Below are 19,691 nucleotides of genomic sequence, written 5' to 3'. Positions count from 1 at the left end.
TTCCATCATCTTAAGCAAGCAAGTGATTGAACAGAATCGGAATGTGAAATTGTCATCGCCCTTGTGAGATGGTTGGTAGATGTAGAACCTGTGTCCACAGTTGTTGGTGCAGGCCTTCTTCTTCTGGCCATAGAAACAGAGCGTGCCAACGGGGTCGATGTCAAGAAGCTGAGTGTTTGGTCCTGACTGGATCGCCAGTTGGAGCAAACTATTGATTCGATTCGTAAGATCTCTGTCTTTGAAATGCTTGCCAGGTTCGCACACACCAAAGAGCTGCTGGTCAATGGATATATATATACATTGTTCTGATTGCGACCAGTGACACGAGCGCTGCATAGTCCAATACATTGTTTCGCGTCGATACAATGTTGGTACACAAGTTGTACGGAGTCTCTAGTTGGAGGTGTGGTTGACCAGACAGGGGATTGGGAGGACGCTGCATCATCAAGGAATGTGTCGTTGTGAAACTGCATACTCGAAGCACTCGAGTAAACTTGCGATGATGACGATGATTGGTCACTGGACATCTCCCTCATCCTGTCTAGCCTCCTTCTCTTGTTGATACTCTCGAAATATTGAGTGGTAGTTGTGATCCTAGAAACCAGTCAGTTGGTGATCGACAAGGCCAGCCATCATTGTACTTACACATTGTTGGTGTCCAACCCGGTTGATTTGCATCGCAATAGAACACAACCAAGTAGATGTTGGAAGTACTCCCTCCTCTCTTGATTCTCATTGCAGATCAGACATCTACCTTTGAGATCGAGGAAGGTATCCTCTGCATCTCTATCTATGTCGTATCTTAGATTGAAAGGAGGTATATCTGTTATGTGTTGCATTGGGAAGTATGGTAGACTGGTTGTATTAACACCCTTAACATGAAATAACGATGATTAAGTTTTTTAAGACATTTAATTATCGTAATTGTTGACCAGATTCGCCGGGTTGTAAATACATTGGATGCAAGTCATTCATGTCTATAACAATACACTTATCTCATGTCCAACTATCCTGATTACTTCCTCGGCACTATATTTGACGATTCAGCTATTGGAATTACTCTAGACTGGCAAGCATTAGTTGATGACGTGATCAATAATTATCCGATTGAACCCAATCAACCCATCAATCCAACAAAGGACAACCCCTACACTATCAGTGTTGAATATCCAGATGACTATTATCAGCATGATCTCCAGAGCGAATATAGGATCAACTCAATGCTCCGAAATGTTGTTACAGATAAACGACATCCTGATTACAAACCCCTTGTCAAGGAGAGTGTTAACATCATACCACAGTTGCAGTCGCTCAATATCACTATTCCACCTGTAGCACGTTGCAACAACAAGTTCACACTTGAATAAATTATTAGGGGTGGTGCATACGTCGCTTGTGACCAGACATGTGATGTCGAGCGATCAACTTCCCACACACGTCGCACTCTATTCTCTCCTTGCAGTGTGACAAGTGTTTATCCAGGTTGCGGGCGTAGTAGAGTTGCATATACGAAGGAATGTGTGTGGCTTTATTTACATCCATTATGATATAATGGAAGATAAATACAATCAAAGATGATCAGCTTTCATTCCATTGAAGATCTATAATTACAACTATGACTTTGATTGGTAACTTATCACCTTGGCCAGGTTCCTCAGCCGAATCAACTCCATATGCCTCACCCGTGCAAACTTTGGCTATTGGTACTGGTGCAATCCCAGGTCTTGCCCTATCCAACATTGGACATGACTATAGATCATGGTGGAAAGATAGATAATTATCCATGTAGAGGAGTTAATAAACAATCTCAGGGTCATTCGTTAAACATGAAGAGTCCTCTGACTATGTGCATCTTGTTCACAATACCATCATCACAGTAACCTTCATATCTTACATCGCCACACTGTATTCCCAACTTAGGATAGTCTAATGATGTCTTTAATGATGATTGCTCCCATGGCACTGTCATGTACCAACCATCAGTGTGCACTCTCATTACGTTGTCAATGTCGCCCTTGATGATAGTACCAATCATTTTGCGTCCACGGCTGATAATGAATGGCATCAGTCTAGCAAATGGTGTATTGAACATATCTGTATTATCAACTCCTCTGACCATGATGTGTCCATTGATGGTTGGTGTTATCCTGTCCATTAAATAATTATCTGGCAATGTGACATCATATGTTCGTGTTGTTAGTGTTGCGCCATCCTTGAGCTGTCTCACTTCATCATTACCATTGACTGAGATGCATCTCTTAACCTTGTTGCGCTTTGACAACGCTCCCCAAAGACATTGATACAACTGCTTGGCGCGTGGAACTCCAGCCTTGATCCAGCCGAGCACCTGATCGATGTAGTCACCAAACATTGTGACAGAGTACATCCTACACTCTGGACCATAGAGCAGTGCATTGGGCTTGTTGTCGATCTTGAGGTTGTACGTCAATCCGAGTTCTGTCGCCATTGCTAGATCATAGTTGGTGTAATAGTTGTCTTTGTTAGTCTTGAATGCTCGGTGTTCACCATTGATGATCGCTCGATATATACCGAATGGTGGATGGGTTATGTCGTCGTCAGTCAGTTGTTTGAACTCGCCACGCTTGATTGGGACCATGAAGTTACTGCTCTTCATAATACTAGCATACATTTTAGAAACATCGTACTTGTAGAGAGGACCAGTGTAGCCACCTTCGACTGCGAAGACCAATGGTCCACATGATGCTTTTGATATCCACTCGCCTTCGTCCTGCTGTATGTGCTCTGGATAGACTGCTTTGTTGTAGGAGAGGAAGTGTGAGATGGCTGCCTTGTTGATATTGTGGCCAGTGAAGTACATGTCGATGATTCCATTCGTACCTTGTTTGAGAGCATCAGCATCGGCGATGAATGATTGTAGTGTCTCCTCCAATGTCTTGCCTGATAGTATCTTGACAAACATGTATTGTGATTCGAACTTGAGTCTCCTCTTCTCTTTGATGAAGTCATCCATGCTTATTGTACTGTWACTCGCTGCCATCATAGAGATGAACGTTCTGGTCATCATATTTGAATGCCACTGGTTTCATCACTCTATCCTGCTTCTTGATTGCAACACCTTTGAGTTGGTATGTGTCTGTCTTGTCGAGTGTGTAGTGACCATTGGTTAGCTTGAGTCTGATCTCTCTCGGGAAGGTCTTGGTCGATGTGAAGATGTGATCACCTCTTACATATATGCGTACCTTGAACTTGTCCTCGACATTTGCGAGCATGTTGATTGCGACAGGGGCCTTGGCATCAATGTTAAGGAACTTCTTCAGTCGAAGAGGTGCATTGCAAGTGATGATAATGTCTGGATAACACTCCTTGATACAGTGATATAGACAGTTGTTCCATTCACTGTTACATCCTCCTGCTTTGGGATTAGCCTTCTGTACGAATATGCTGAATGATTGGAATGTGTCAGGTTCGTCTATCGGTGCACCGTCGTAGTCATGTGGATGGAACATGTCAATGCGCTCACCTACCTTTGTGAATCTACCTGATCTGAACTGATTGCCTGGATATCTCAGGACGACTTCGACTCTAGTGTTTGGATTGACTCCTCTGTTGTAGAAGGCGTTGCTGTACTTCTGAGCGATGTCTTCAATCTGCTCACGCGAGTAGTTGCCATTATATCTGTATTGTTTGAAGCCAATGCTGTTGAGTCTGTTGCGATCCATTGTTATATATATCTAACTGATAAATTAATTATATATTATTTCTTTGTGTTGTTGCTCCATGAGTTGTTTATGAATATTGCCTTGTCTGTGGCGATGGATGTTTGTTATCCCAATTGGGAAGCCACACTCACACACTATTTTTTGACGAAGGTAGGCCTTATGCTTTTCACGGAACTCCGGATCTGCTTGGTATTTGATCTTGAATGAACTCATTGTTATATTATACTACTATATTATTTTTTATTCTCTCTAAGACTCGAGGAAGATGGAAAGTTATCCACTCGTTTATCGAGGCTATCTCTGAGCGACTTTTTAAGATATCCAAATCTTGACCATTAATATTATTTCTTAATTTTATTATCTCAATCTCAACTTTACATATCCAATTTTGCAATGTAATAATGCCGCCATTCTTAAGATATAGAGTGTTTCTTAAGGACAATATTTCATAATTATCTTGTTCTTGCTCCAACCGGAGTATTAACTTATTCATCTCAACATTGTATCGTGTCATCTCCAATTTAAGTTCCTCAAGTCCTTCAAGTTCATCTTTCAACTGAAGCTCATTCTCCTCCTTATTTCTCTTGATAACATTCATGTATCTCTGGATATCGTCTTGTTCTTCTAACAGCGTGGCAACTTTGGCAATGGACATTTTATTTATATCTATACTGCATATTATAATTGTTGCATATCCTTATTACAGATTGGAAGGCGGTTTCATTATCTGATTGATTGTATAAATATTTATACAAAGTCCAGGCCATTAAAACTTGATTAATTGCTTGTTATTAAGAGAAATCTTCTCATATCGCTTGCACCAACTGTTGATTTCATCCATATGTTTCTTTATATTCTCATAAAACATTTTAGAATGATTAATCTCCTTCTGGAGTTTTGCTTTCTCTTCATTCATTAGATCCTTCTCAATTCGATTGCGCCAGTCCAGGTAATTGATAGTTTGCTTTGCCTTATCTAAAGAATCTTCCAAATTTTCTATCTTCAAGTCTTTGTCTTCTTGTTCAATCATTTGTTTTGTTACCTCATCCATTTTATTCTATATATTTAAAAGATATTTTTAATTAAACATAAAATTCATTCGCAGCCGGTCCACTTTCTCTCGCATGTACTCAGGCCCTCCTTTTAATATCCCAGTGCAGTACTTTCTTTATTAAATAATAGACCAAACTTTATAAACTGCCTCTATGTATTTTTATTTCCTAACTCTTTTTTTTCATTCTATCTCTATTTCTCTATTCAATTTTTTTTATTAATAAGGAGATATTGAGTGAAGAATGGAAATCGCGAAGCGATTGGAATGAGAATTGAAGGCCTCCGCCTCATGCCAACCACACACGCTCAAGATGACCAAGTAGGACAATTGGACTAAGTTTGGGAACGATCCGCATTCCATTGGCATCCCTGAACATCGACTTGTTGTTTATCGAGTTGGATAGCAAGTCCTTGATATGTTTGCTGTCGCCTGTTGATAAGATTTGATATGTGTATTTGCCAGTGCGAGCTTCAGACTTGACCCGATCAACCAGTCTAGGTGGGAATGTGTCCAGAACATAGTTGATCATATCTGCAGACATTGTATTGAATAGTTTACTACACATGTTGTTGTAGTCATCGCACATCTCCAACTTCTCCAACGAAAACTCTGGACATGATCGTATTAGTGAATCCACAAACGAAGGGTCTTGACCAAATCCATTGAATAATAATGATGGAAAACGATACAACACTTTTGGATCAGTTTGTTGGAGTAGTGTCTGGACTATATGTATGTTTCTTCTTGCTTCAAAGGCCTTGGGGATAGCCTCTGAGCATGTAAAGTGGCATTGATACTTGTTGTATACCATCATGAATGTTTCCTCGTCAATGTCAACATCTAGTCCACATAGTTGTAACATTGAGTACTGTGATGACTTGATTGATAAATTATGTTTGATACGATGACGTAACAAACCAAGATGACCATTCTTTACAATATCAATAACATCAGTCCAATGATTATATGATCTATAATAAATTGTTGGAGTAGAGTTGTATTGTTGTGTTGTCTTTGAAAATATGTCTATCTTATTATTATCAGAATGCAATCTAATAATTCTTTTTAATAAAGTCCTATTAGTTAACACTTTATATATTGAATCCATTCATTTGCTTTGATTGATTAGATAGATAGTTAGAGATAGAAGATTATTTAATAGTTACCATAGTTCCAATACATATTCAAAATTTATAATGGAAAAATTCCAAAAAAACAATGATCATATACCAATTCTTTGATCAATATGGAATTCAGACCTTAATGGTTTTTTAGATAATTAAACCTGCAAACTCGAATATAAATCATTACACCAGATTATCTAACCTGGAAATCAACTTCATTAATTTATTTCAACTCAAGGGAACTTCAATTTGTGAAATTTTGAATAAAATTTGGGAATAATTTTGAGAATGAGCGAATCACTCCTTTCATCAAGTTGTTGGGTGAATGCCTGAATGAAAGAGTATGAACAAGGGTCGTCAGTAGTATAAGACAAATTACATTTCAGATATCAATATATATATATACATATATTTATACTTACTAAATAAAACAAACAAACAAACAATGGGATTAGATGTTGTTATGTTCAGAGCAGACAAGGGAGGCAACCCAGAGTTGATCAAGTTGTCCCAACAGCGTCGTTTTAAACCAGTCGAGGCTGTCGATGCCGTCATTGAGATTGACAAGAAGGTCAAAGATGGTAAGAACAACAACAACAACACAGCATCAACAAACAAACAGCACAGCAGCAGCGGCATCAATCATATTGACACATCACATATGAATGAATGAACAATCAATCACAAACAGCTCAATATCGTCTGGATCAAACAAATGGTGATTATGCCAAGGTCAACAAGGAGTTGGCTATGAAGAAGAAGTCTGGTGAGACTGGTGCAGCTGTTGATGAGTTGGTTGCCAAAGCAACCGCCATTGATCAGACTGTCAAGGCACTGAAGCAAGAGACTGCAGACTTGGAGGAGGAGCGCAAGAAGCTCATCAAGCCAATTGGAAACATCGTACACGAGTCGGTGCCAGTGTCTGACAACGAGGACAACAACACCGTGCACAGCACATGGGGCGAGCCCAAGCAGTCGCCAGACCTGCTTCACCACCACGAGCTGCTGGACATGATCGACGGCTACGACGTGCCACGTGGAACAGAGGTGTCTGGTCACAGATGCTACTTCCTCAAGGGAGTCGGTGTCGAGCTCAACATGGCCATCATCAACTACGCACTCACTTTCCTAAAGAAGCGCGGCTTCACTCACCTGCAGACACCATTCTTTATGCGCAAGGAGGTCATGGCCAAGACTGCCCAGCTGGAGCAGTTTGACGAGGAGCTGTACAAGGTGGTCGGCGGTGCACAGGGCGAGGAGAGCGAGAAGTACCTGATCGCCACCTCTGAGCAGCCAATCTCTTCCTATCACCAGGGTGAGTGGCTCGAGGAGAAGGACCTGCCAAAGATGTACTCTGGCTACTCGACCTGTTTCCGTAAGGAGGCCGGCGCTCACGGTCGCGACACCTGGGGCATCTTCCGTGTGCACCAGTTTGAGAAGATCGAGCAGTTCTGCATCACCAAGCCAGAGGACTCGTGGGACATGCACGAGAAGATGTTGGCCAACGCCGAGGCCTTCTACCAGGAGCTCGGTCTGCCATACCGTGTGATCAACATTGTGTCGGGAGCACTCAACAATGCCGCCGCCAAGAAGTACGACCTCGAGGGATGGTTCCCAGGCTACAACCAGTACCGTGAGCTGGTCTCCTGCTCCAACTGCACTGACTACCAATCGCGCGATCTGGAAATCCGTTGTGGCATGAAGAAGCAGGGTCAGCAACAGAAGAAGTACGTTCACATGCTCAACTCGACGCTGGCTGCCACCACCCGTGTCATTTGCTGCATCCTCGAGAACTACCAGACTGAGGGAGGTATCAACGTTCCAAAGCCACTGCAGCCATTCATGGGAGGCACTGAGTTTATCCCATTCGTCAAGCCCAAGCCAGGCAAGCCCAAGGATGCCCCAAAGAACTAAAGATCTTCAAAGTTATTACTTGTCTTTTTATGAATCATTTAGATTAGATAGCAACAAGAACAGAACATGCATTCATGGTAATAAAGCGATCCCTTATTCCATTCCTTTCAAATTAATACTTTGTGTGTTTCCATGTTTCCGTGTTTCCTGTGTTACCGACACCTGTTGCACCGCCATGTTGACAACTTGTTTCTAAACCCTGATATTTATTATCTAATGACCAGGGCACTGATCATGGTACAACAAACTAAGATCCATGGTCTATGGACAATGCTTGGGATCATTATATATCTTACATCCAGAGTCTGATTGATTGGTTGATTGAATGATTGAATGATTGAATGATCGTTAGTTGGGTCCAAGTCTTTGGACTGACAATGTGAATGGATAATAATAGACTTACCTGTTGCCAACAATATAATAATAACTATAATCAAAAGAACAATAACAAGTATCAATCCACAACTGCCTGCATTCTGTCTAAGTGTTTCCATCTTATTGTTTGTGCTGACCAATCTGCTGGATACTTTTGTCACTCCAGACTCTACATCATCCAACATCAGATTTTGGTTCGTCTATTATTATATAGTCATTGTTAGTCTCTCTTTCTCGCTCAATCAATAATTCTCAATCAATCAAACTCAATGGACATACCAGTTCAGAGTTCATCGCTGTTGCCATATTCTTTTGTCTGAGCAATGAACCAGATAGAAGGTCTAAGGTCTGATCTTGTTCATCCATTACTTGATTCTGTTTGTTGAATAGTTGTTGATTGTCCATATCCTTTGTATACTCTGTCTCCTTTGATTGCTTTCCCCATGCTCTCTTTCCACTTGCGTCTCCCATAAGATCATTCCTAATGTTTGATCAATGATTGGAGTCAGTTGGTTGCTGTCGTTGTTGTTTATATTGTTATATACACATACTTTGCTGATGTATTGTTGGCAGCAGCTTCGAATTGAGATGCTAGGTTGTTCTTCTTGGTGATGAGTTGCTCGACGGTGGCACGACGTCGCAGTGACTCCTTCTCTGTGATTCGCAGGTTGCCATAGGTGAGTGTATCAATCAATCTGTTCAAGTCGTTTGACAAGTTGACAAGGTTTCTTCTAATGTTTGGTGCAGTCTGTCTTTGTACCAATGCTGGATTGTTCCTCTGTGCAACCTCATAATCCTTAACCTCTGATGACAATTGATTCAACACTCTACTAGCATTCTCGAATTCATTTAACCAAACATCACTCATTCTCTATCAATCTATCTATCTTGCTGTATAAATAATAATATTAATTATAAATGACTATGTCAATGTAGTTGTGATGAATGGTAACCTTGAAACAGACCCAACTAACTGATTGTTTGTGTGCCGAATCAAAATTGTGTGTTTGTTTTTGAAAGTTGATTGGAAGTTTTTCACCCAAAAGATATCTCTTTTTGATCAATTTCCTTTGCAAATAGCATGGTTAAAACAGGATTAGATGGTTTTTCCCAAACATCACCGACTTTAACTCAATTGGTAGAGTGTTTGACTGTAGTGTAAACAAAGTAATCAAAAGGTCGCTAGTTCGATTCTGGCAAGTCGGAACTTTTTCCCCTTTTAAAAGTGATTTTTTTGCGCCAAAGTCCTTGGAATTAAAAAACAACTGTCTATAACTAATCTCCACAATCAGTACTATATAAAAAAAATTATCAATTTTTTTTATTAATGTTTGTTGATGTTGAATGATCATTCAAATAAGGTTAGTTGATTTGGAATCCAGCAAAGGTACAGAGGGATGAGGAAGCACAGTTGAGCTTAACTTGTCCAGAAGCAGCCCAGTTATCAATGCACACAGCAATGGTGTCACCAACATTGAAGAAACCAGTGTAGGATGCCTTGAGGTTGTAGTTGGGTGGGAATGCAGAGGTGAAACCACTGCCCAACCACATCGAGCCACCTTGAGTGAGTGTGCGACCGAGAACAGTACCTCCAGTGCAGTAAGCATTGCAACCAGATCCAGCGGCACAGTTAATGATACGAATGTCAACGTTTTGGTTGGGGGCAGCGCTTGAAGCAACGTTGATCAAGACATTGGCATCAAAGTGGTAGATACCGGCTACAGGGATTGAATATCCTCCATTGGCACCAAAGTTTCCCAAGTTGAATCCATTTCCACCGGTTGACCATCCACCAACAGTACTGAGCATCTGAGGGCCATTCACTAGGGACAAGGCAGGTGAGTTGATCAAGTTGGCAGAGAATCCTTGAGTGGCAGCGAGTGTCTGGGCACAGAGCAAGGCGGCAATAGTGAGTAGGATGAAGAATTTCATTTCTTAATTATTATTATTATTATTATTGATTGATTGATTATTTGATTGATTTGTATTATTAGTTTGATGATTAATAAATGATTGATTGGACCCCTTTATATAATTATTTCCAGGTCATCAGTTGACTCTTATTTTATTATAAACAACATCATTTTGGAAGTATATTTAGACTTATGATCAATAAATATTCCAAGCAACATTCAATATTATTATTCATAAGTTTGATTGAATCTGTGTCTGGACATGGACCAATGCAAGGTCTGTCATTTCTACAATTTTCACACAATCCAATCAAAATCACAAAAACTGGTCGATGTATTCTTAGATCAATATGTGACGATTCGAGTCTAAGCCCTACCACAAGCCTTCTTCAATTCCACCTCTGGTCAGAATTACAATTCTTGTTCAAGCTCATGATGCCATTCATTTCAATACTTTGATTGAATGATTGTACACTCGTTGTTAACTATTATTATTTTTTTGGACAAATATGTTTAATTTTAAGAGGAGGGGAGGTTGAAGAAGGGTAGTAAGTAGTATTGCAATCATGTTGTTGTTTGGTTATGGGGTGTTGTTGGCCGGAACAAGGTGCCTTGCCTTGCCTTGATGGACAGTGCACAGCATGTCACTCATTCAATGAGTCGATCATTCAACGTTCATATACTTGTTCTCGGCTGGATCATCAAGATCGCTGTTGATGATGGTGGTGGCGGCGGCGTTGGCCGTGGCGGTGGTGGTTGTGCTGCTTGCACCAGTGTTGCTGGCGCCAACTGATTGGGCGGCAGTGGTGGTGGTTGTTGTGGAAGTCGATGAGGTAGTGGTGGCGTCTGGAAGGTATGGGACAATAGGGCCGCTGGCGCCAGTGGCTCCATTAGAGTCAGAGGTCGACTCGGCTGCAGCAAATCTTGTGTAGGGTGGAGCACCTGCCGAACTAAAGGTGCTACGAGTGGTGCTTGGTCCTCTGTTCATACTGCTGCTGCTGCTATTGTAGTTTCCACTGCTGCCGCTGCCCATGCCGCTGCCTCCACCGCTATAGTTGTTGCCGTATGAGCTGCTGCTGCTGCTGTTATAGTAGGAGTTGTTCCATGAGTGATCCGAAGTTGATCCGGATGAAGAGGAGTTGCTGTTGTCGGTGGCAGGGGGGTTGGTGGCAACGAGGTCGGTCACTGTCTCCTTGAAGGACTTGAGGCCTGCATTCAGGGCAAAGTCTGGGCTAAAGGTGTCGCGTCTTCGGTAGAAGAGCACGTAGGCAGCGTCTGTGACAATGTTTGATGGATCGATCGAGTGCGTTGAGCTGTCGTCAAACTTGAACCACTGGTCCTCAATCTCGTTGAGTGCGTAGGCAGTGTAATGACCGCCTCCCATCGAGCCGTAATGGTTGGACACGGCAAAGAGGTCGTAGATGGGGTCGGCCTGCGACTTGTTGAGCACGTATGGCGACAGGTCCAGTCCCTTCAATGGGAAGTTGACGACGGTGTCGAGCTTCTCGCGCCACGCCTTCTTGTAGCTGAAGCGCTTCAGATGGATGACCAAGATGGGTGGGGCCGACCAAATGTCAAACTTCTTTGTGGCTCTCTGATGCTCCTTGCAGTTGCTGCAGTACCATGGGTCCTCTGGTCCCAGCTGCTCGACGGTGGTGAACAGGTCCAGACACTGGTTCAGCGTCAACTCCTTCTCTGTCGACACGTCCTTGTGGAAGACCATCGAGGGGATGGCGTTCTGCAGCTTCTCGGCGTCAAAGTACGTCTCAAACTCCTCGTCCTCCCAGGTGACGGTGATGGCGTCAAAGTTGATCGGGTCAAAGTTGAAGTCCTTCTGCTCGATCTTTTGCGACTCGGGCACCATCTGGAAGATGAACCTTGGGTCCTTGACTCTGGGCTTCCTCCTCATGGCGTACATTGAGTACGAATCCATGTACTTGTTCCTGTACGAGTCGTACTCGTCGTTCTCGGGGTTCTCCTGGGGTGGCACAGGTTTCTGATTATTGTCAAAGATCTCCTTGACCTTGTCGGGCAGCTTGATCAGGTTCTGGAGTCTCTCCAGGATGTGCCAGTAGAGGTCGTCAATGGTCTCGGGTGCCTTGGACAGCGACAGGATGAAGGGGAAGTGGTTGGAGTAGGGCGACGTCCTCATTGTAACCTTGAAGTTGTGATAGCCCTCCTTGCCATTGATCTCGTAGAGGACGATTGTGTCACGGTTGCTAACGATCTCGACCGACTGAGTGGGCTTGTATATCTTGATGATCTGCGACATGTGGTGGTTGGTGGCCACGATGCGGCTGGCCTCGACCTCGACGTTCTTGGACACCAGGTCGATCATCTCCTCAAAGACGCCTGTCTTTGACATCTCAATGTTGTGCACGCTGGGCAGTTTGGTGCTGTCATAGGGCACAAACACCACCTGGAACATCTTGCGCACGTTCACTGGCAGTGGCAGCGAAAGGTACATGAATGGGTCGAACGTGATGGACACCTTGTCACAGACGGGACAGACGAGACGCGACTTGAGCTGTGATTGGAACCAGTCGACGATGATCGAGTCGTTACGGGCGCGATGCATCTCCCACTGCTCCTTGGCGATCGCCTCGTCGGGACGGCCGTCATAGTCTTTGCCCTCGATGAAGGGCTTCTTCTTGACCTTGTTCATGTCCTCGTGGAGACCATCGAGCAAAAAGGCCAGCAACTCTTGCGAGTCATGTTGATGATAGCCCATGAACTGTGGTGCGAAACGCTCAATCTGTTGTTTGAAGCTGCGTGGGCCTGCGCTAGACAGGTCACCGCGCCACACCTGCTTGATCAAGTTGGCGTACTCCACGGCAAGATCACCATGACATCCCAAAGGGTTGTCCTTGTTCAAGTCTGCAATATGTTTGTCGTTCAAAAGATACCTCGTCAATGGTGTTGTGTTGCTCAGACACTAATGTTGATTGATTGATTGATTGATTGATTGATTGATTGATTGATTGATTGATTGATTGATTGATTGGGTGAGTTTTTTGATCGATTGGAGTGATGAGCAATGTTACTACATACTTGGAGTGAAGAGTTCATGAAGCATGTGTTTCCAAGGTTATCCAGTCCAGTAATACCAGGACGAGCTGGTCCCTGACGTTGATGGAATCTTGAATAGTATCCATAAGTCTGAGTCTTCTCTGGTGGCCATGTACCATCTGCTAAACGTTCATCAAGTAAGATCTGTTTGAATGTGTGAGTGAGTGACAATCAATCAATCAATTAAAGAATAGACAACTTACCAATTGATCATCGACTAGTCTTGAGTTGGAGACGTACTCTGGGTTCTTGAGCTCAGCATATTTGCTGTTGTTGTAGTAATCCCACATCCTAATGTTGGGTGGCTCAACCTCTAACAGTTTGCACACTCTATCTTTGACCTTTCCAATGGTCTCATTCTTGGAGACGTAGTGATCGATGATCTTGTCACTGGCGGACGACTTGAAGAAGCGGAGCTTCTGGGGGAACTTGTAGTCGATGGTCAGCGTGACAATGTTGATGATGACCTTGCGCGGGATCACCGTGGGACACTTGTAGATCTTGGAGAGGACGTCCCACACGGACTGGGGCACCACTGTGAAGTGCTGGTTCTCGACCAGGCCGGGCTTGAGGAAGTCGGTGTCGGGCAGCAGCAGCGACTCGTTCTGGATGGGGCCGACCTCCTCGGGCGTGTACATGTTGGTCCTCCACCTGTCGTACCAGCTCTGAATGATGATGTACCAGGTGTCGTTGATCTTGAGTGGCGCAGTGCGCACAGTGTTGCGCAACTTGTTGTTGAGCTCCTGCATCTCACCCTGGCTGAGAATGGCGTACTCATTGTCCATGGCGTCGGCCTGTGGAGCAGCATCAGTGTTGCTGTTGGCCTCCTCCATTGTGGAGTCGCCCTGCTCATTGTCGCCACTTTTGCTGTCATTAACGCCGGTAAAGGCGGCTTTGGCGAAAGCTCGGGCACTTGTCTTTTGTGAGGCCTGTCCGCCCTCTCCGCCGCCCTCCACGGGTGTGTCGGCGTGGGTGTCTGCGTCGGCGTCGACGTCGTTTGCGCCAAAGTTGCCCGGACTCTTCTGGTCGTCCGTCATCATGTTGTTGTTATTGATGCTGTCGTTGTTTGGTTGGAGGAGGTGGTCGTCTCCCGCCTGGTTGTCGTTTGCGGTCAACATTGGAGACACCATGTCATCCAATGAAGGGCTTGTAATATGAACGAATGATCCGCTGCTTGGTGAGTTTGGTATGTTCTCGAAGCCCTCATCACCAGGTGAATCTATCGCCTGTTGAGCATTGTTATTTGGATTTCCTGGACTTTCAGTCATTGTTGTTATTGTTGTTGTTGTTGACGCTGTTGATGATGTTGATGTTGATGTTGTTGTTGTTGTTGAAGTATTTGGTCGCTTTGTTATCTGAGCGTTGCTATCACTGCTGCTGCTGCTGTTGGACTCCTCCGTTTGCTTCCTCTTTAGTTGCACTTGTTGATATATCCTTATTTTATTGTTGTTGTTGTTTGTTGTCGGTTGTTTGTTGTTGTTTGTTGTTGATGGTAGGTGTCGATGTTGCTTGAGCGCTTCAGACGACGACGACGACCACAAACAATCTTATCTTACTAACAAGAAAACACAAACAAACCAAACTAAAACTATGTTTGAAGTTGATTGATTGATTGGATTTGATTGATTGGATTGATTAATTGATACAATTGAAGTGATTGAATGAGATATGTATTTGTATATATATATATATGTATAATCTCACACTAGTTCAAACTTGTCCTATTTACAAACACTACAGTGAATGAATGAATGAATGAATGAGTGTTGAACAGAGATACTTGATTGAACTGTGTGTGTGTGTGTGTGTGAGTGTGTGTGTTGGTGACTGTGAATGACTGCATTATCAAGTTGAGTGAACTCTATCCATCTTCCCTCACACTCAAGTGTGGACTAAATTAAATTCAATTTATTAATTTGAACTCAACAAAACCACCAAAAGTCGAGAAAGAACTGGAAAAAATTATCTTGGAATTGAAGCTGAGGAAGAGAGCGTGGAGAGTTTGGATGAAGGTTCGAGGGTTGGTTGGTCGAGGGCAAGGGTAGGGTTATGACATGACGTGTCTTTGAATGATTGATTGATGAGATCTATTAATAGAGTATGAGATATATCATATTTAATTAAAAGATGTCCAATTGCCACTTGGTCGACTCCATCGTGACATTTATCTTGTTGATAGTCATCTTCTCCATCACATTTGGTTGAGTTGTAGTTGTTGTCGCAGTTGTCGTAGTTGTTGTATTATTCTGATTGTTGTTGTTGTTGTTCAATTGAGCATACTCCAACTCTTGAATTCTTTGTTGTTCTTTGATGTTGTCTGGTTGGATTGCTGTGGCTGAATGTGACAATAGCTCAAGGGATTGTGCAACGAGTTCGAGATACTGCTTGTAAAGTGTTTGTAGTGTCTCGGCCTTGTCCGCCCAGGACAACAGGACAAGTCCACGGAGCACCTGGCCGACGACTTGTTGTTGCGAGCTTGTTGGGATCATCTTGCGCATGGCCTCCACGATGAACTCCTCCTCGTACTGACTGCCCTCCTTGCCTGTGACACGCACCTTGTTGACCTTCCTCTTTGACGCGTCCTTCTTCTTGTTCCTCAGCTTGGTGGCCTGCGAGAAGGTGCCTGTGGCCGACGAGTATGTCGAGCGATAGGACAGAGTGGTGGAGCCACTGTTCATGCTGCCCATCGACTGCTCACTGAACATGCCACTCATGCCACTCATCATCGAGCCAGTCTCGTCGTTGAACTGCGAGCCGGGGCCGCCCAGCATGCGCAGTGGGACGTAGTTGAGCTTGGTGGTACGCACAACGCCCAGACGCGTGTAATGCTTGAGGTAGGTCTCGTGATTCTCCTCCAGCTCCTTCATGTTGTTGTTGAAGGCATCCAACAGTAGTGGCGCGACGATCGAGTCGATCAAGTCGTTGCGCATCTGCTCCTTGGCCATGTTAATTGCGTCCACCCACAGACCACCCTCGCACAGTGAATGCAGGGCGTTGTCCAGATCGTGGCACTGCTCGAGGTAGAGTGCAGCCGCATCGCAGTAGTTGGACGAGCGACGCAGTGAATCGGCCATGTCGTGGCACAGTTGCTGTGTATCCTCTGGTGTGTACGCCAGCAGCCTTGCCTGGATGAGTGCCATCCTCCACCTTCCGGCGTCCTTGAATGCGGCCAGGGCCTTTTGATAGTTGGCCGCCGAGTAGTACAAGTATGAAGCGTCCTCAAACTTGTTGTTCTGCATCAATGAGTCACCGTAGAGTTCCTGGACGCGCTTCAGCTCGTCGGGGCGCTGTGCAAACACTTTGAGGCCATCGTGATACAATGACTTTTGGACCATGAGCTCGAAACATTCATCAAGATGGTCGGGGCCGGCACTGGCCAGGTTGGCGAGGGCCTTGGGCCATCGCTCCAGATACTTGTCGATCATGTAGCGCTGGTAGTACTTCTCCATCGACTGCAACTCCTGAAGGAAGGCAATGTACTCCTTGGGGTCCTTCTGCGACTTTTGAGCTACCATCAGCACGAGGTCAAAGTCGTAGGTGCCCAACGCAATGTTGTAAAGCTTGTTGACGTCGACGAGGAAGACGATGTAGTCGAGCGACTCCTCGGCCAGACGGTTGACGACGGTCTCGCCGTGCTCGTTGGTCTCCTGGCGACCGCGCAGTGTTTGGATCAGACGCAGGACCTCGTCCAGCTCGGGTGGCGACTTCTTGACGTAGGTCGTGAGGATGGGCTGGATGTAGTGTGCTTCTCCGCGAGCGATGAACTCCTTGCGCAGACAGTCACATACCAGGTTCACCTTGCCAGCAGTCTCGGCCAGTGTCTTGGCCACTCCCGACACTGTCTTGAGAGGGGGTGGGGGCGGGTTCTCCAGGTCGATGAACAGCGTCTTGGACGTGTCCTCGTCGCGCAACGATGTGATGAACAGGTTGAGATAATCGATTTGAGTGACGAGCTCAACAAACAAACCGATGTTCTTGATAAAGTCAGTTGGGTTGTGGTCATAGATGAAGTTCATGTCGATCCTGTTGCGGCGCATAACGCCAAATGCATGTCCATACTGATGTGCATTCAAGAGCTCACGGATGGTCGAAAGAGTGAGTGAACGAGGCGCGATGGCCTCCAAGTTGCCTCTGGGCATCTGCAGTACAACGCGAGTGTCGTGTGGCACGACGGCAACGATCCTTGAACCACGCTCAACATCACGCACAGAGTCGTCGTATGTTGTAGGGGCCTTGTTGGGGCCACCAGTGTTGCCGCTGGCGCCTCTCGCCTGCTGTGGCTGTTGCTGTTGATTCAATTGCTGTGCGTTAACCGACTGTAACACTGGCGAGTTGAGCAGAGAGGTGGCGACGGCCAGGGGGACAGTGAGTGGAATTGAGCGTAGTACATGGGACACGGTAGTGTACAGCAGGTACTTGTTGTGCAGGGCGTATGAGTTACAATCTGATGCCAACACAACGTTGTTGAGGTAGAGCTTGTTGCGATCGCTCATGCCAATGAGACATTCCTCGTTGGCGATCTTGGTGGCAGAGAACCAGTGGCAGGGTGTGGGGAAGCGGAAGAGCATGGCCGAGTCAGACTGGTGGTCGATGTATGGTGCGATGGTGTCTGGTGTGGCAAAGCTACGCTGGAGGTGATAGTGATATACGGCGCCGTCCGCAGTCTCAAACAGAACTGTTTCATTGTTACCCAGTTGTTTGATGAGTCGCATGACGCGACCTGGTGCGACTGTCCTGTGCATGTGAGCGATTGAGAGACTGGCACCATCCTGCTTCAATGTGATCTCGACGATTGTGTCCTGTGCTGCAGACAGTCCATCGACAGCCACAAGGATGAGGCCAGAGTTGCCTGGGACGCAGGTCAGATGGCGAAGGTGGGAGAGACGAATGTCGGCCGTGGGCACTGCGCCCTGGGCTGTGAGTGTGGGTGCCACGCTGTAGTTTGGCAGCACGGGTGCACTTGATGGCACGGGGCTGAGCGTGGGCAGGGTCGCCGGAGTATAGATCGCGATGCTGTTGTTGTTGCCAGTGATCACGACGATCGCGTAGTCTTGTCTAAAGTCAAATGCGGAGCACGAGCCGCTGAGCTGGACCTGGAAGGCCGACATGGGCGGGGGCACGACCAGACGACGGAACGGCGTCATCTTGAGCTGTGCGCCATCGATCATAACGACGGTGGTGGGGTTGTCCGCATCTTCGCCAAGTGAATAGTTGTAGTCCCAAGCGAACTGGTGCTCGTGGAACTGACCCAGTGCGGTAACCACGCGCAGAGTGGACGCGATGGATGTTGTGTCGAATGCAATGCGTGCCACCTTGTCGCCCTGTGCATAAGTGAACTCGTGCTTCAAGAACCAATAATAGTTGCTGCGGTGCCATACCTGCACGACCGATGAGCCGCCCTCCAGCTCGAGCTGGAGCGCCAGGAGCTCCGAGTCGGACGACCACTCAATGGCGCGCACCTTGGTGTTGGGCGAGCGAATGGTGAACTCGCCATGCTTCAGGCCATTCCTCTCGAAGAAGGCAATCTCGTGCTTGTTGGGCAGGTGGTTGGAACAGGCTATGAGCGAGCCGGATGGGCGCCATGCGACGCCGCTGTCCAAGCCCGTGATCAATGGCTCACTGATCGCATGGAGAACGAGCGCACGCTCCCAAGTGCGCAGCATCACACGATTGCACGATGCATCAAAGCTGCTGCAGACAAAGAATTGTCCATCTCCACGCCAGCTGATTGAGGGTGGCTCTGTCAAGTATCTGTTGTTGGTTGTAGTCACGCTGTCGTCCTTTGTTGATGTTGTTGTTGCTGCTTGTGTTGGATCCATTGTTGATGGCGCGTATGCAGCCTTTGAGTATTGAGACTGTGGCAGATTGGAGTTGGTGATGATGTTGGCCGTAAGCTTGCCACCAGGCAACAGAGAATGAATGCCAACCTCGCCCAATATATCCCAATCCTTTGTCATCTGTACCAATGTCTCAGACTCTGTTGCCAATATGAACAACTCAAAGTCTGGTGACCATGACATGCACATGATACCCGATCCTACGATACCAACGCACTCAAGCTATATACGCATTCCAAGTCGGTCAGTCAGCGTCGCTCACTCACTCGCTCATTCAATCAATCAATGATACACATACCTGACCTGATTGAACATTAAACATGAGTATGTCACCCTTGGTCGATGCCAAGCAAACAGACTCTTGATCAGGAATGAATTGGACAGCAACAATCTTTGCGCCCTCACTAAGTATATCTTGTTGATTCAACTCTATTTGTACCTTGACCTATATGATTGAGTGATTGAATGAATACATTGAATGATGATGATGTGATGATGATGAAGATATCTTACATTCTTTAGAGTTGTACTATATCCTACAAAGGTGTTTGAGTCTGTTACCAAGTAGACAACACTATTGATAGTGTCTACTGTGAACAATGTATATTGTCCGATTTCACATGGCAGTGAATCAGACAGTTCAATCAACCTACAAACATTCCTCATCTTTCTCTATCTATCTCTCGATTGATGTTTGTAATAAT

At 45.3% G+C, this 19,691-nt stretch overlaps 9 protein-coding genes across 9 annotated transcripts; 2 read left to right on the top strand and 7 right to left on the bottom strand.

The window, feature by feature from the left end:
• Positions 1-8: 8 nt before the first annotated feature.
• SAMD00019534_015920 (hypothetical protein) lies at positions 9-839 on the bottom strand (the record flags this gene model as incomplete). Its single annotated transcript, XM_012902183.1, has 2 exons — positions 9-594; positions 646-839. Coding segments are annotated over 2 exons (780 nt in total), but the record flags the coding sequence as incomplete, so codon positions are not given.
• Positions 840-1,615: 776 nt separating this feature from the next.
• On the top strand, positions 1,616-1,774 carry SAMD00019534_015910 (hypothetical protein; the record flags this gene model as incomplete). The annotated part of the gene is made up of 1 exon (XM_012902182.1): positions 1,616-1,774. A coding segment is annotated over one exon (159 nt), but the record flags the coding sequence as incomplete, so codon positions are not given.
• A 39-nt stretch (positions 1,775-1,813) lies between these two features.
• Positions 1,814-2,992, bottom strand: SAMD00019534_015900 (hypothetical protein; the record flags this gene model as incomplete). The annotated part of the gene is made up of 2 exons (XM_012902181.1): positions 1,814-2,469; positions 2,551-2,992. The coding sequence occupies 2 exons, from the start codon at positions 2,990-2,992 to the stop codon at positions 1,814-1,816; spliced, it is 1,098 nt and encodes a 365-aa protein (XP_012757635.1).
• Positions 2,993-3,067: 75 nt separating this feature from the next.
• SAMD00019534_015890 (hypothetical protein) lies at positions 3,068-3,701 on the bottom strand (the record flags this gene model as incomplete). The annotated part of the gene is made up of 2 exons (XM_012902180.1): positions 3,068-3,115; positions 3,222-3,701. 2 exons carry the CDS (start codon positions 3,699-3,701, stop codon positions 3,068-3,070), a joined length of 528 nt encoding a protein of 175 aa, XP_012757634.1.
• A 2,623-nt stretch (positions 3,702-6,324) lies between these two features.
• SAMD00019534_015880 (hypothetical protein) lies at positions 6,325-7,790 on the top strand (the record flags this gene model as incomplete). The annotated part of the gene is made up of 2 exons (XM_012902179.1): positions 6,325-6,460; positions 6,571-7,790. Coding segments are annotated over 2 exons (1,356 nt in total), but the record flags the coding sequence as incomplete, so codon positions are not given.
• Positions 7,791-8,054: 264 nt separating this feature from the next.
• Positions 8,055-9,039, bottom strand: SAMD00019534_015870 (hypothetical protein; the record flags this gene model as incomplete). Its single annotated transcript, XM_012902178.1, has 4 exons — positions 8,055-8,098; positions 8,197-8,368; positions 8,448-8,649; positions 8,702-9,039. Coding segments are annotated over 4 exons (756 nt in total), but the record flags the coding sequence as incomplete, so codon positions are not given.
• Positions 9,040-9,530: 491 nt separating this feature from the next.
• Positions 9,531-10,100, bottom strand: SAMD00019534_015860 (hypothetical protein; the record flags this gene model as incomplete). Its single annotated transcript, XM_012902177.1, has 1 exon — positions 9,531-10,100. One exon carries the CDS (start codon positions 10,098-10,100, stop codon positions 9,531-9,533), a length of 570 nt encoding a protein of 189 aa, XP_012757631.1.
• Positions 10,101-10,745: 645 nt separating this feature from the next.
• Positions 10,746-14,418, bottom strand: SAMD00019534_015850 (hypothetical protein; the record flags this gene model as incomplete). The annotated part of the gene is made up of 3 exons (XM_012902176.1): positions 10,746-13,016; positions 13,133-13,294; positions 13,354-14,418. 3 exons carry the CDS (start codon positions 14,416-14,418, stop codon positions 10,746-10,748), a joined length of 3,498 nt encoding a protein of 1,165 aa, XP_012757630.1.
• Positions 14,419-15,270: 852 nt separating this feature from the next.
• Positions 15,271-19,653, bottom strand: SAMD00019534_015840 (hypothetical protein; the record flags this gene model as incomplete). The annotated part of the gene is made up of 3 exons (XM_012902175.1): positions 15,271-19,209; positions 19,286-19,432; positions 19,501-19,653. The coding sequence occupies 3 exons, from the start codon at positions 19,651-19,653 to the stop codon at positions 15,271-15,273; spliced, it is 4,239 nt and encodes a 1,412-aa protein (XP_012757629.1).
• Between the last annotated feature and the right edge of the window lie 38 nt (positions 19,654-19,691).

This window comes from Acytostelium subglobosum (assembly GCF_000787575.1).
Source record: "Acytostelium subglobosum LB1 DNA, scaffold: scaffold3, whole genome shotgun sequence".
Taxonomy (NCBI): Eukaryota; Evosea; class Eumycetozoa; order Acytosteliales; family Acytosteliaceae; genus Acytostelium; species Acytostelium subglobosum.
The sequence above is the reverse complement of the archived record's forward strand: the minus strand, read 5'-3'. Positions and strand labels throughout refer to the sequence as shown.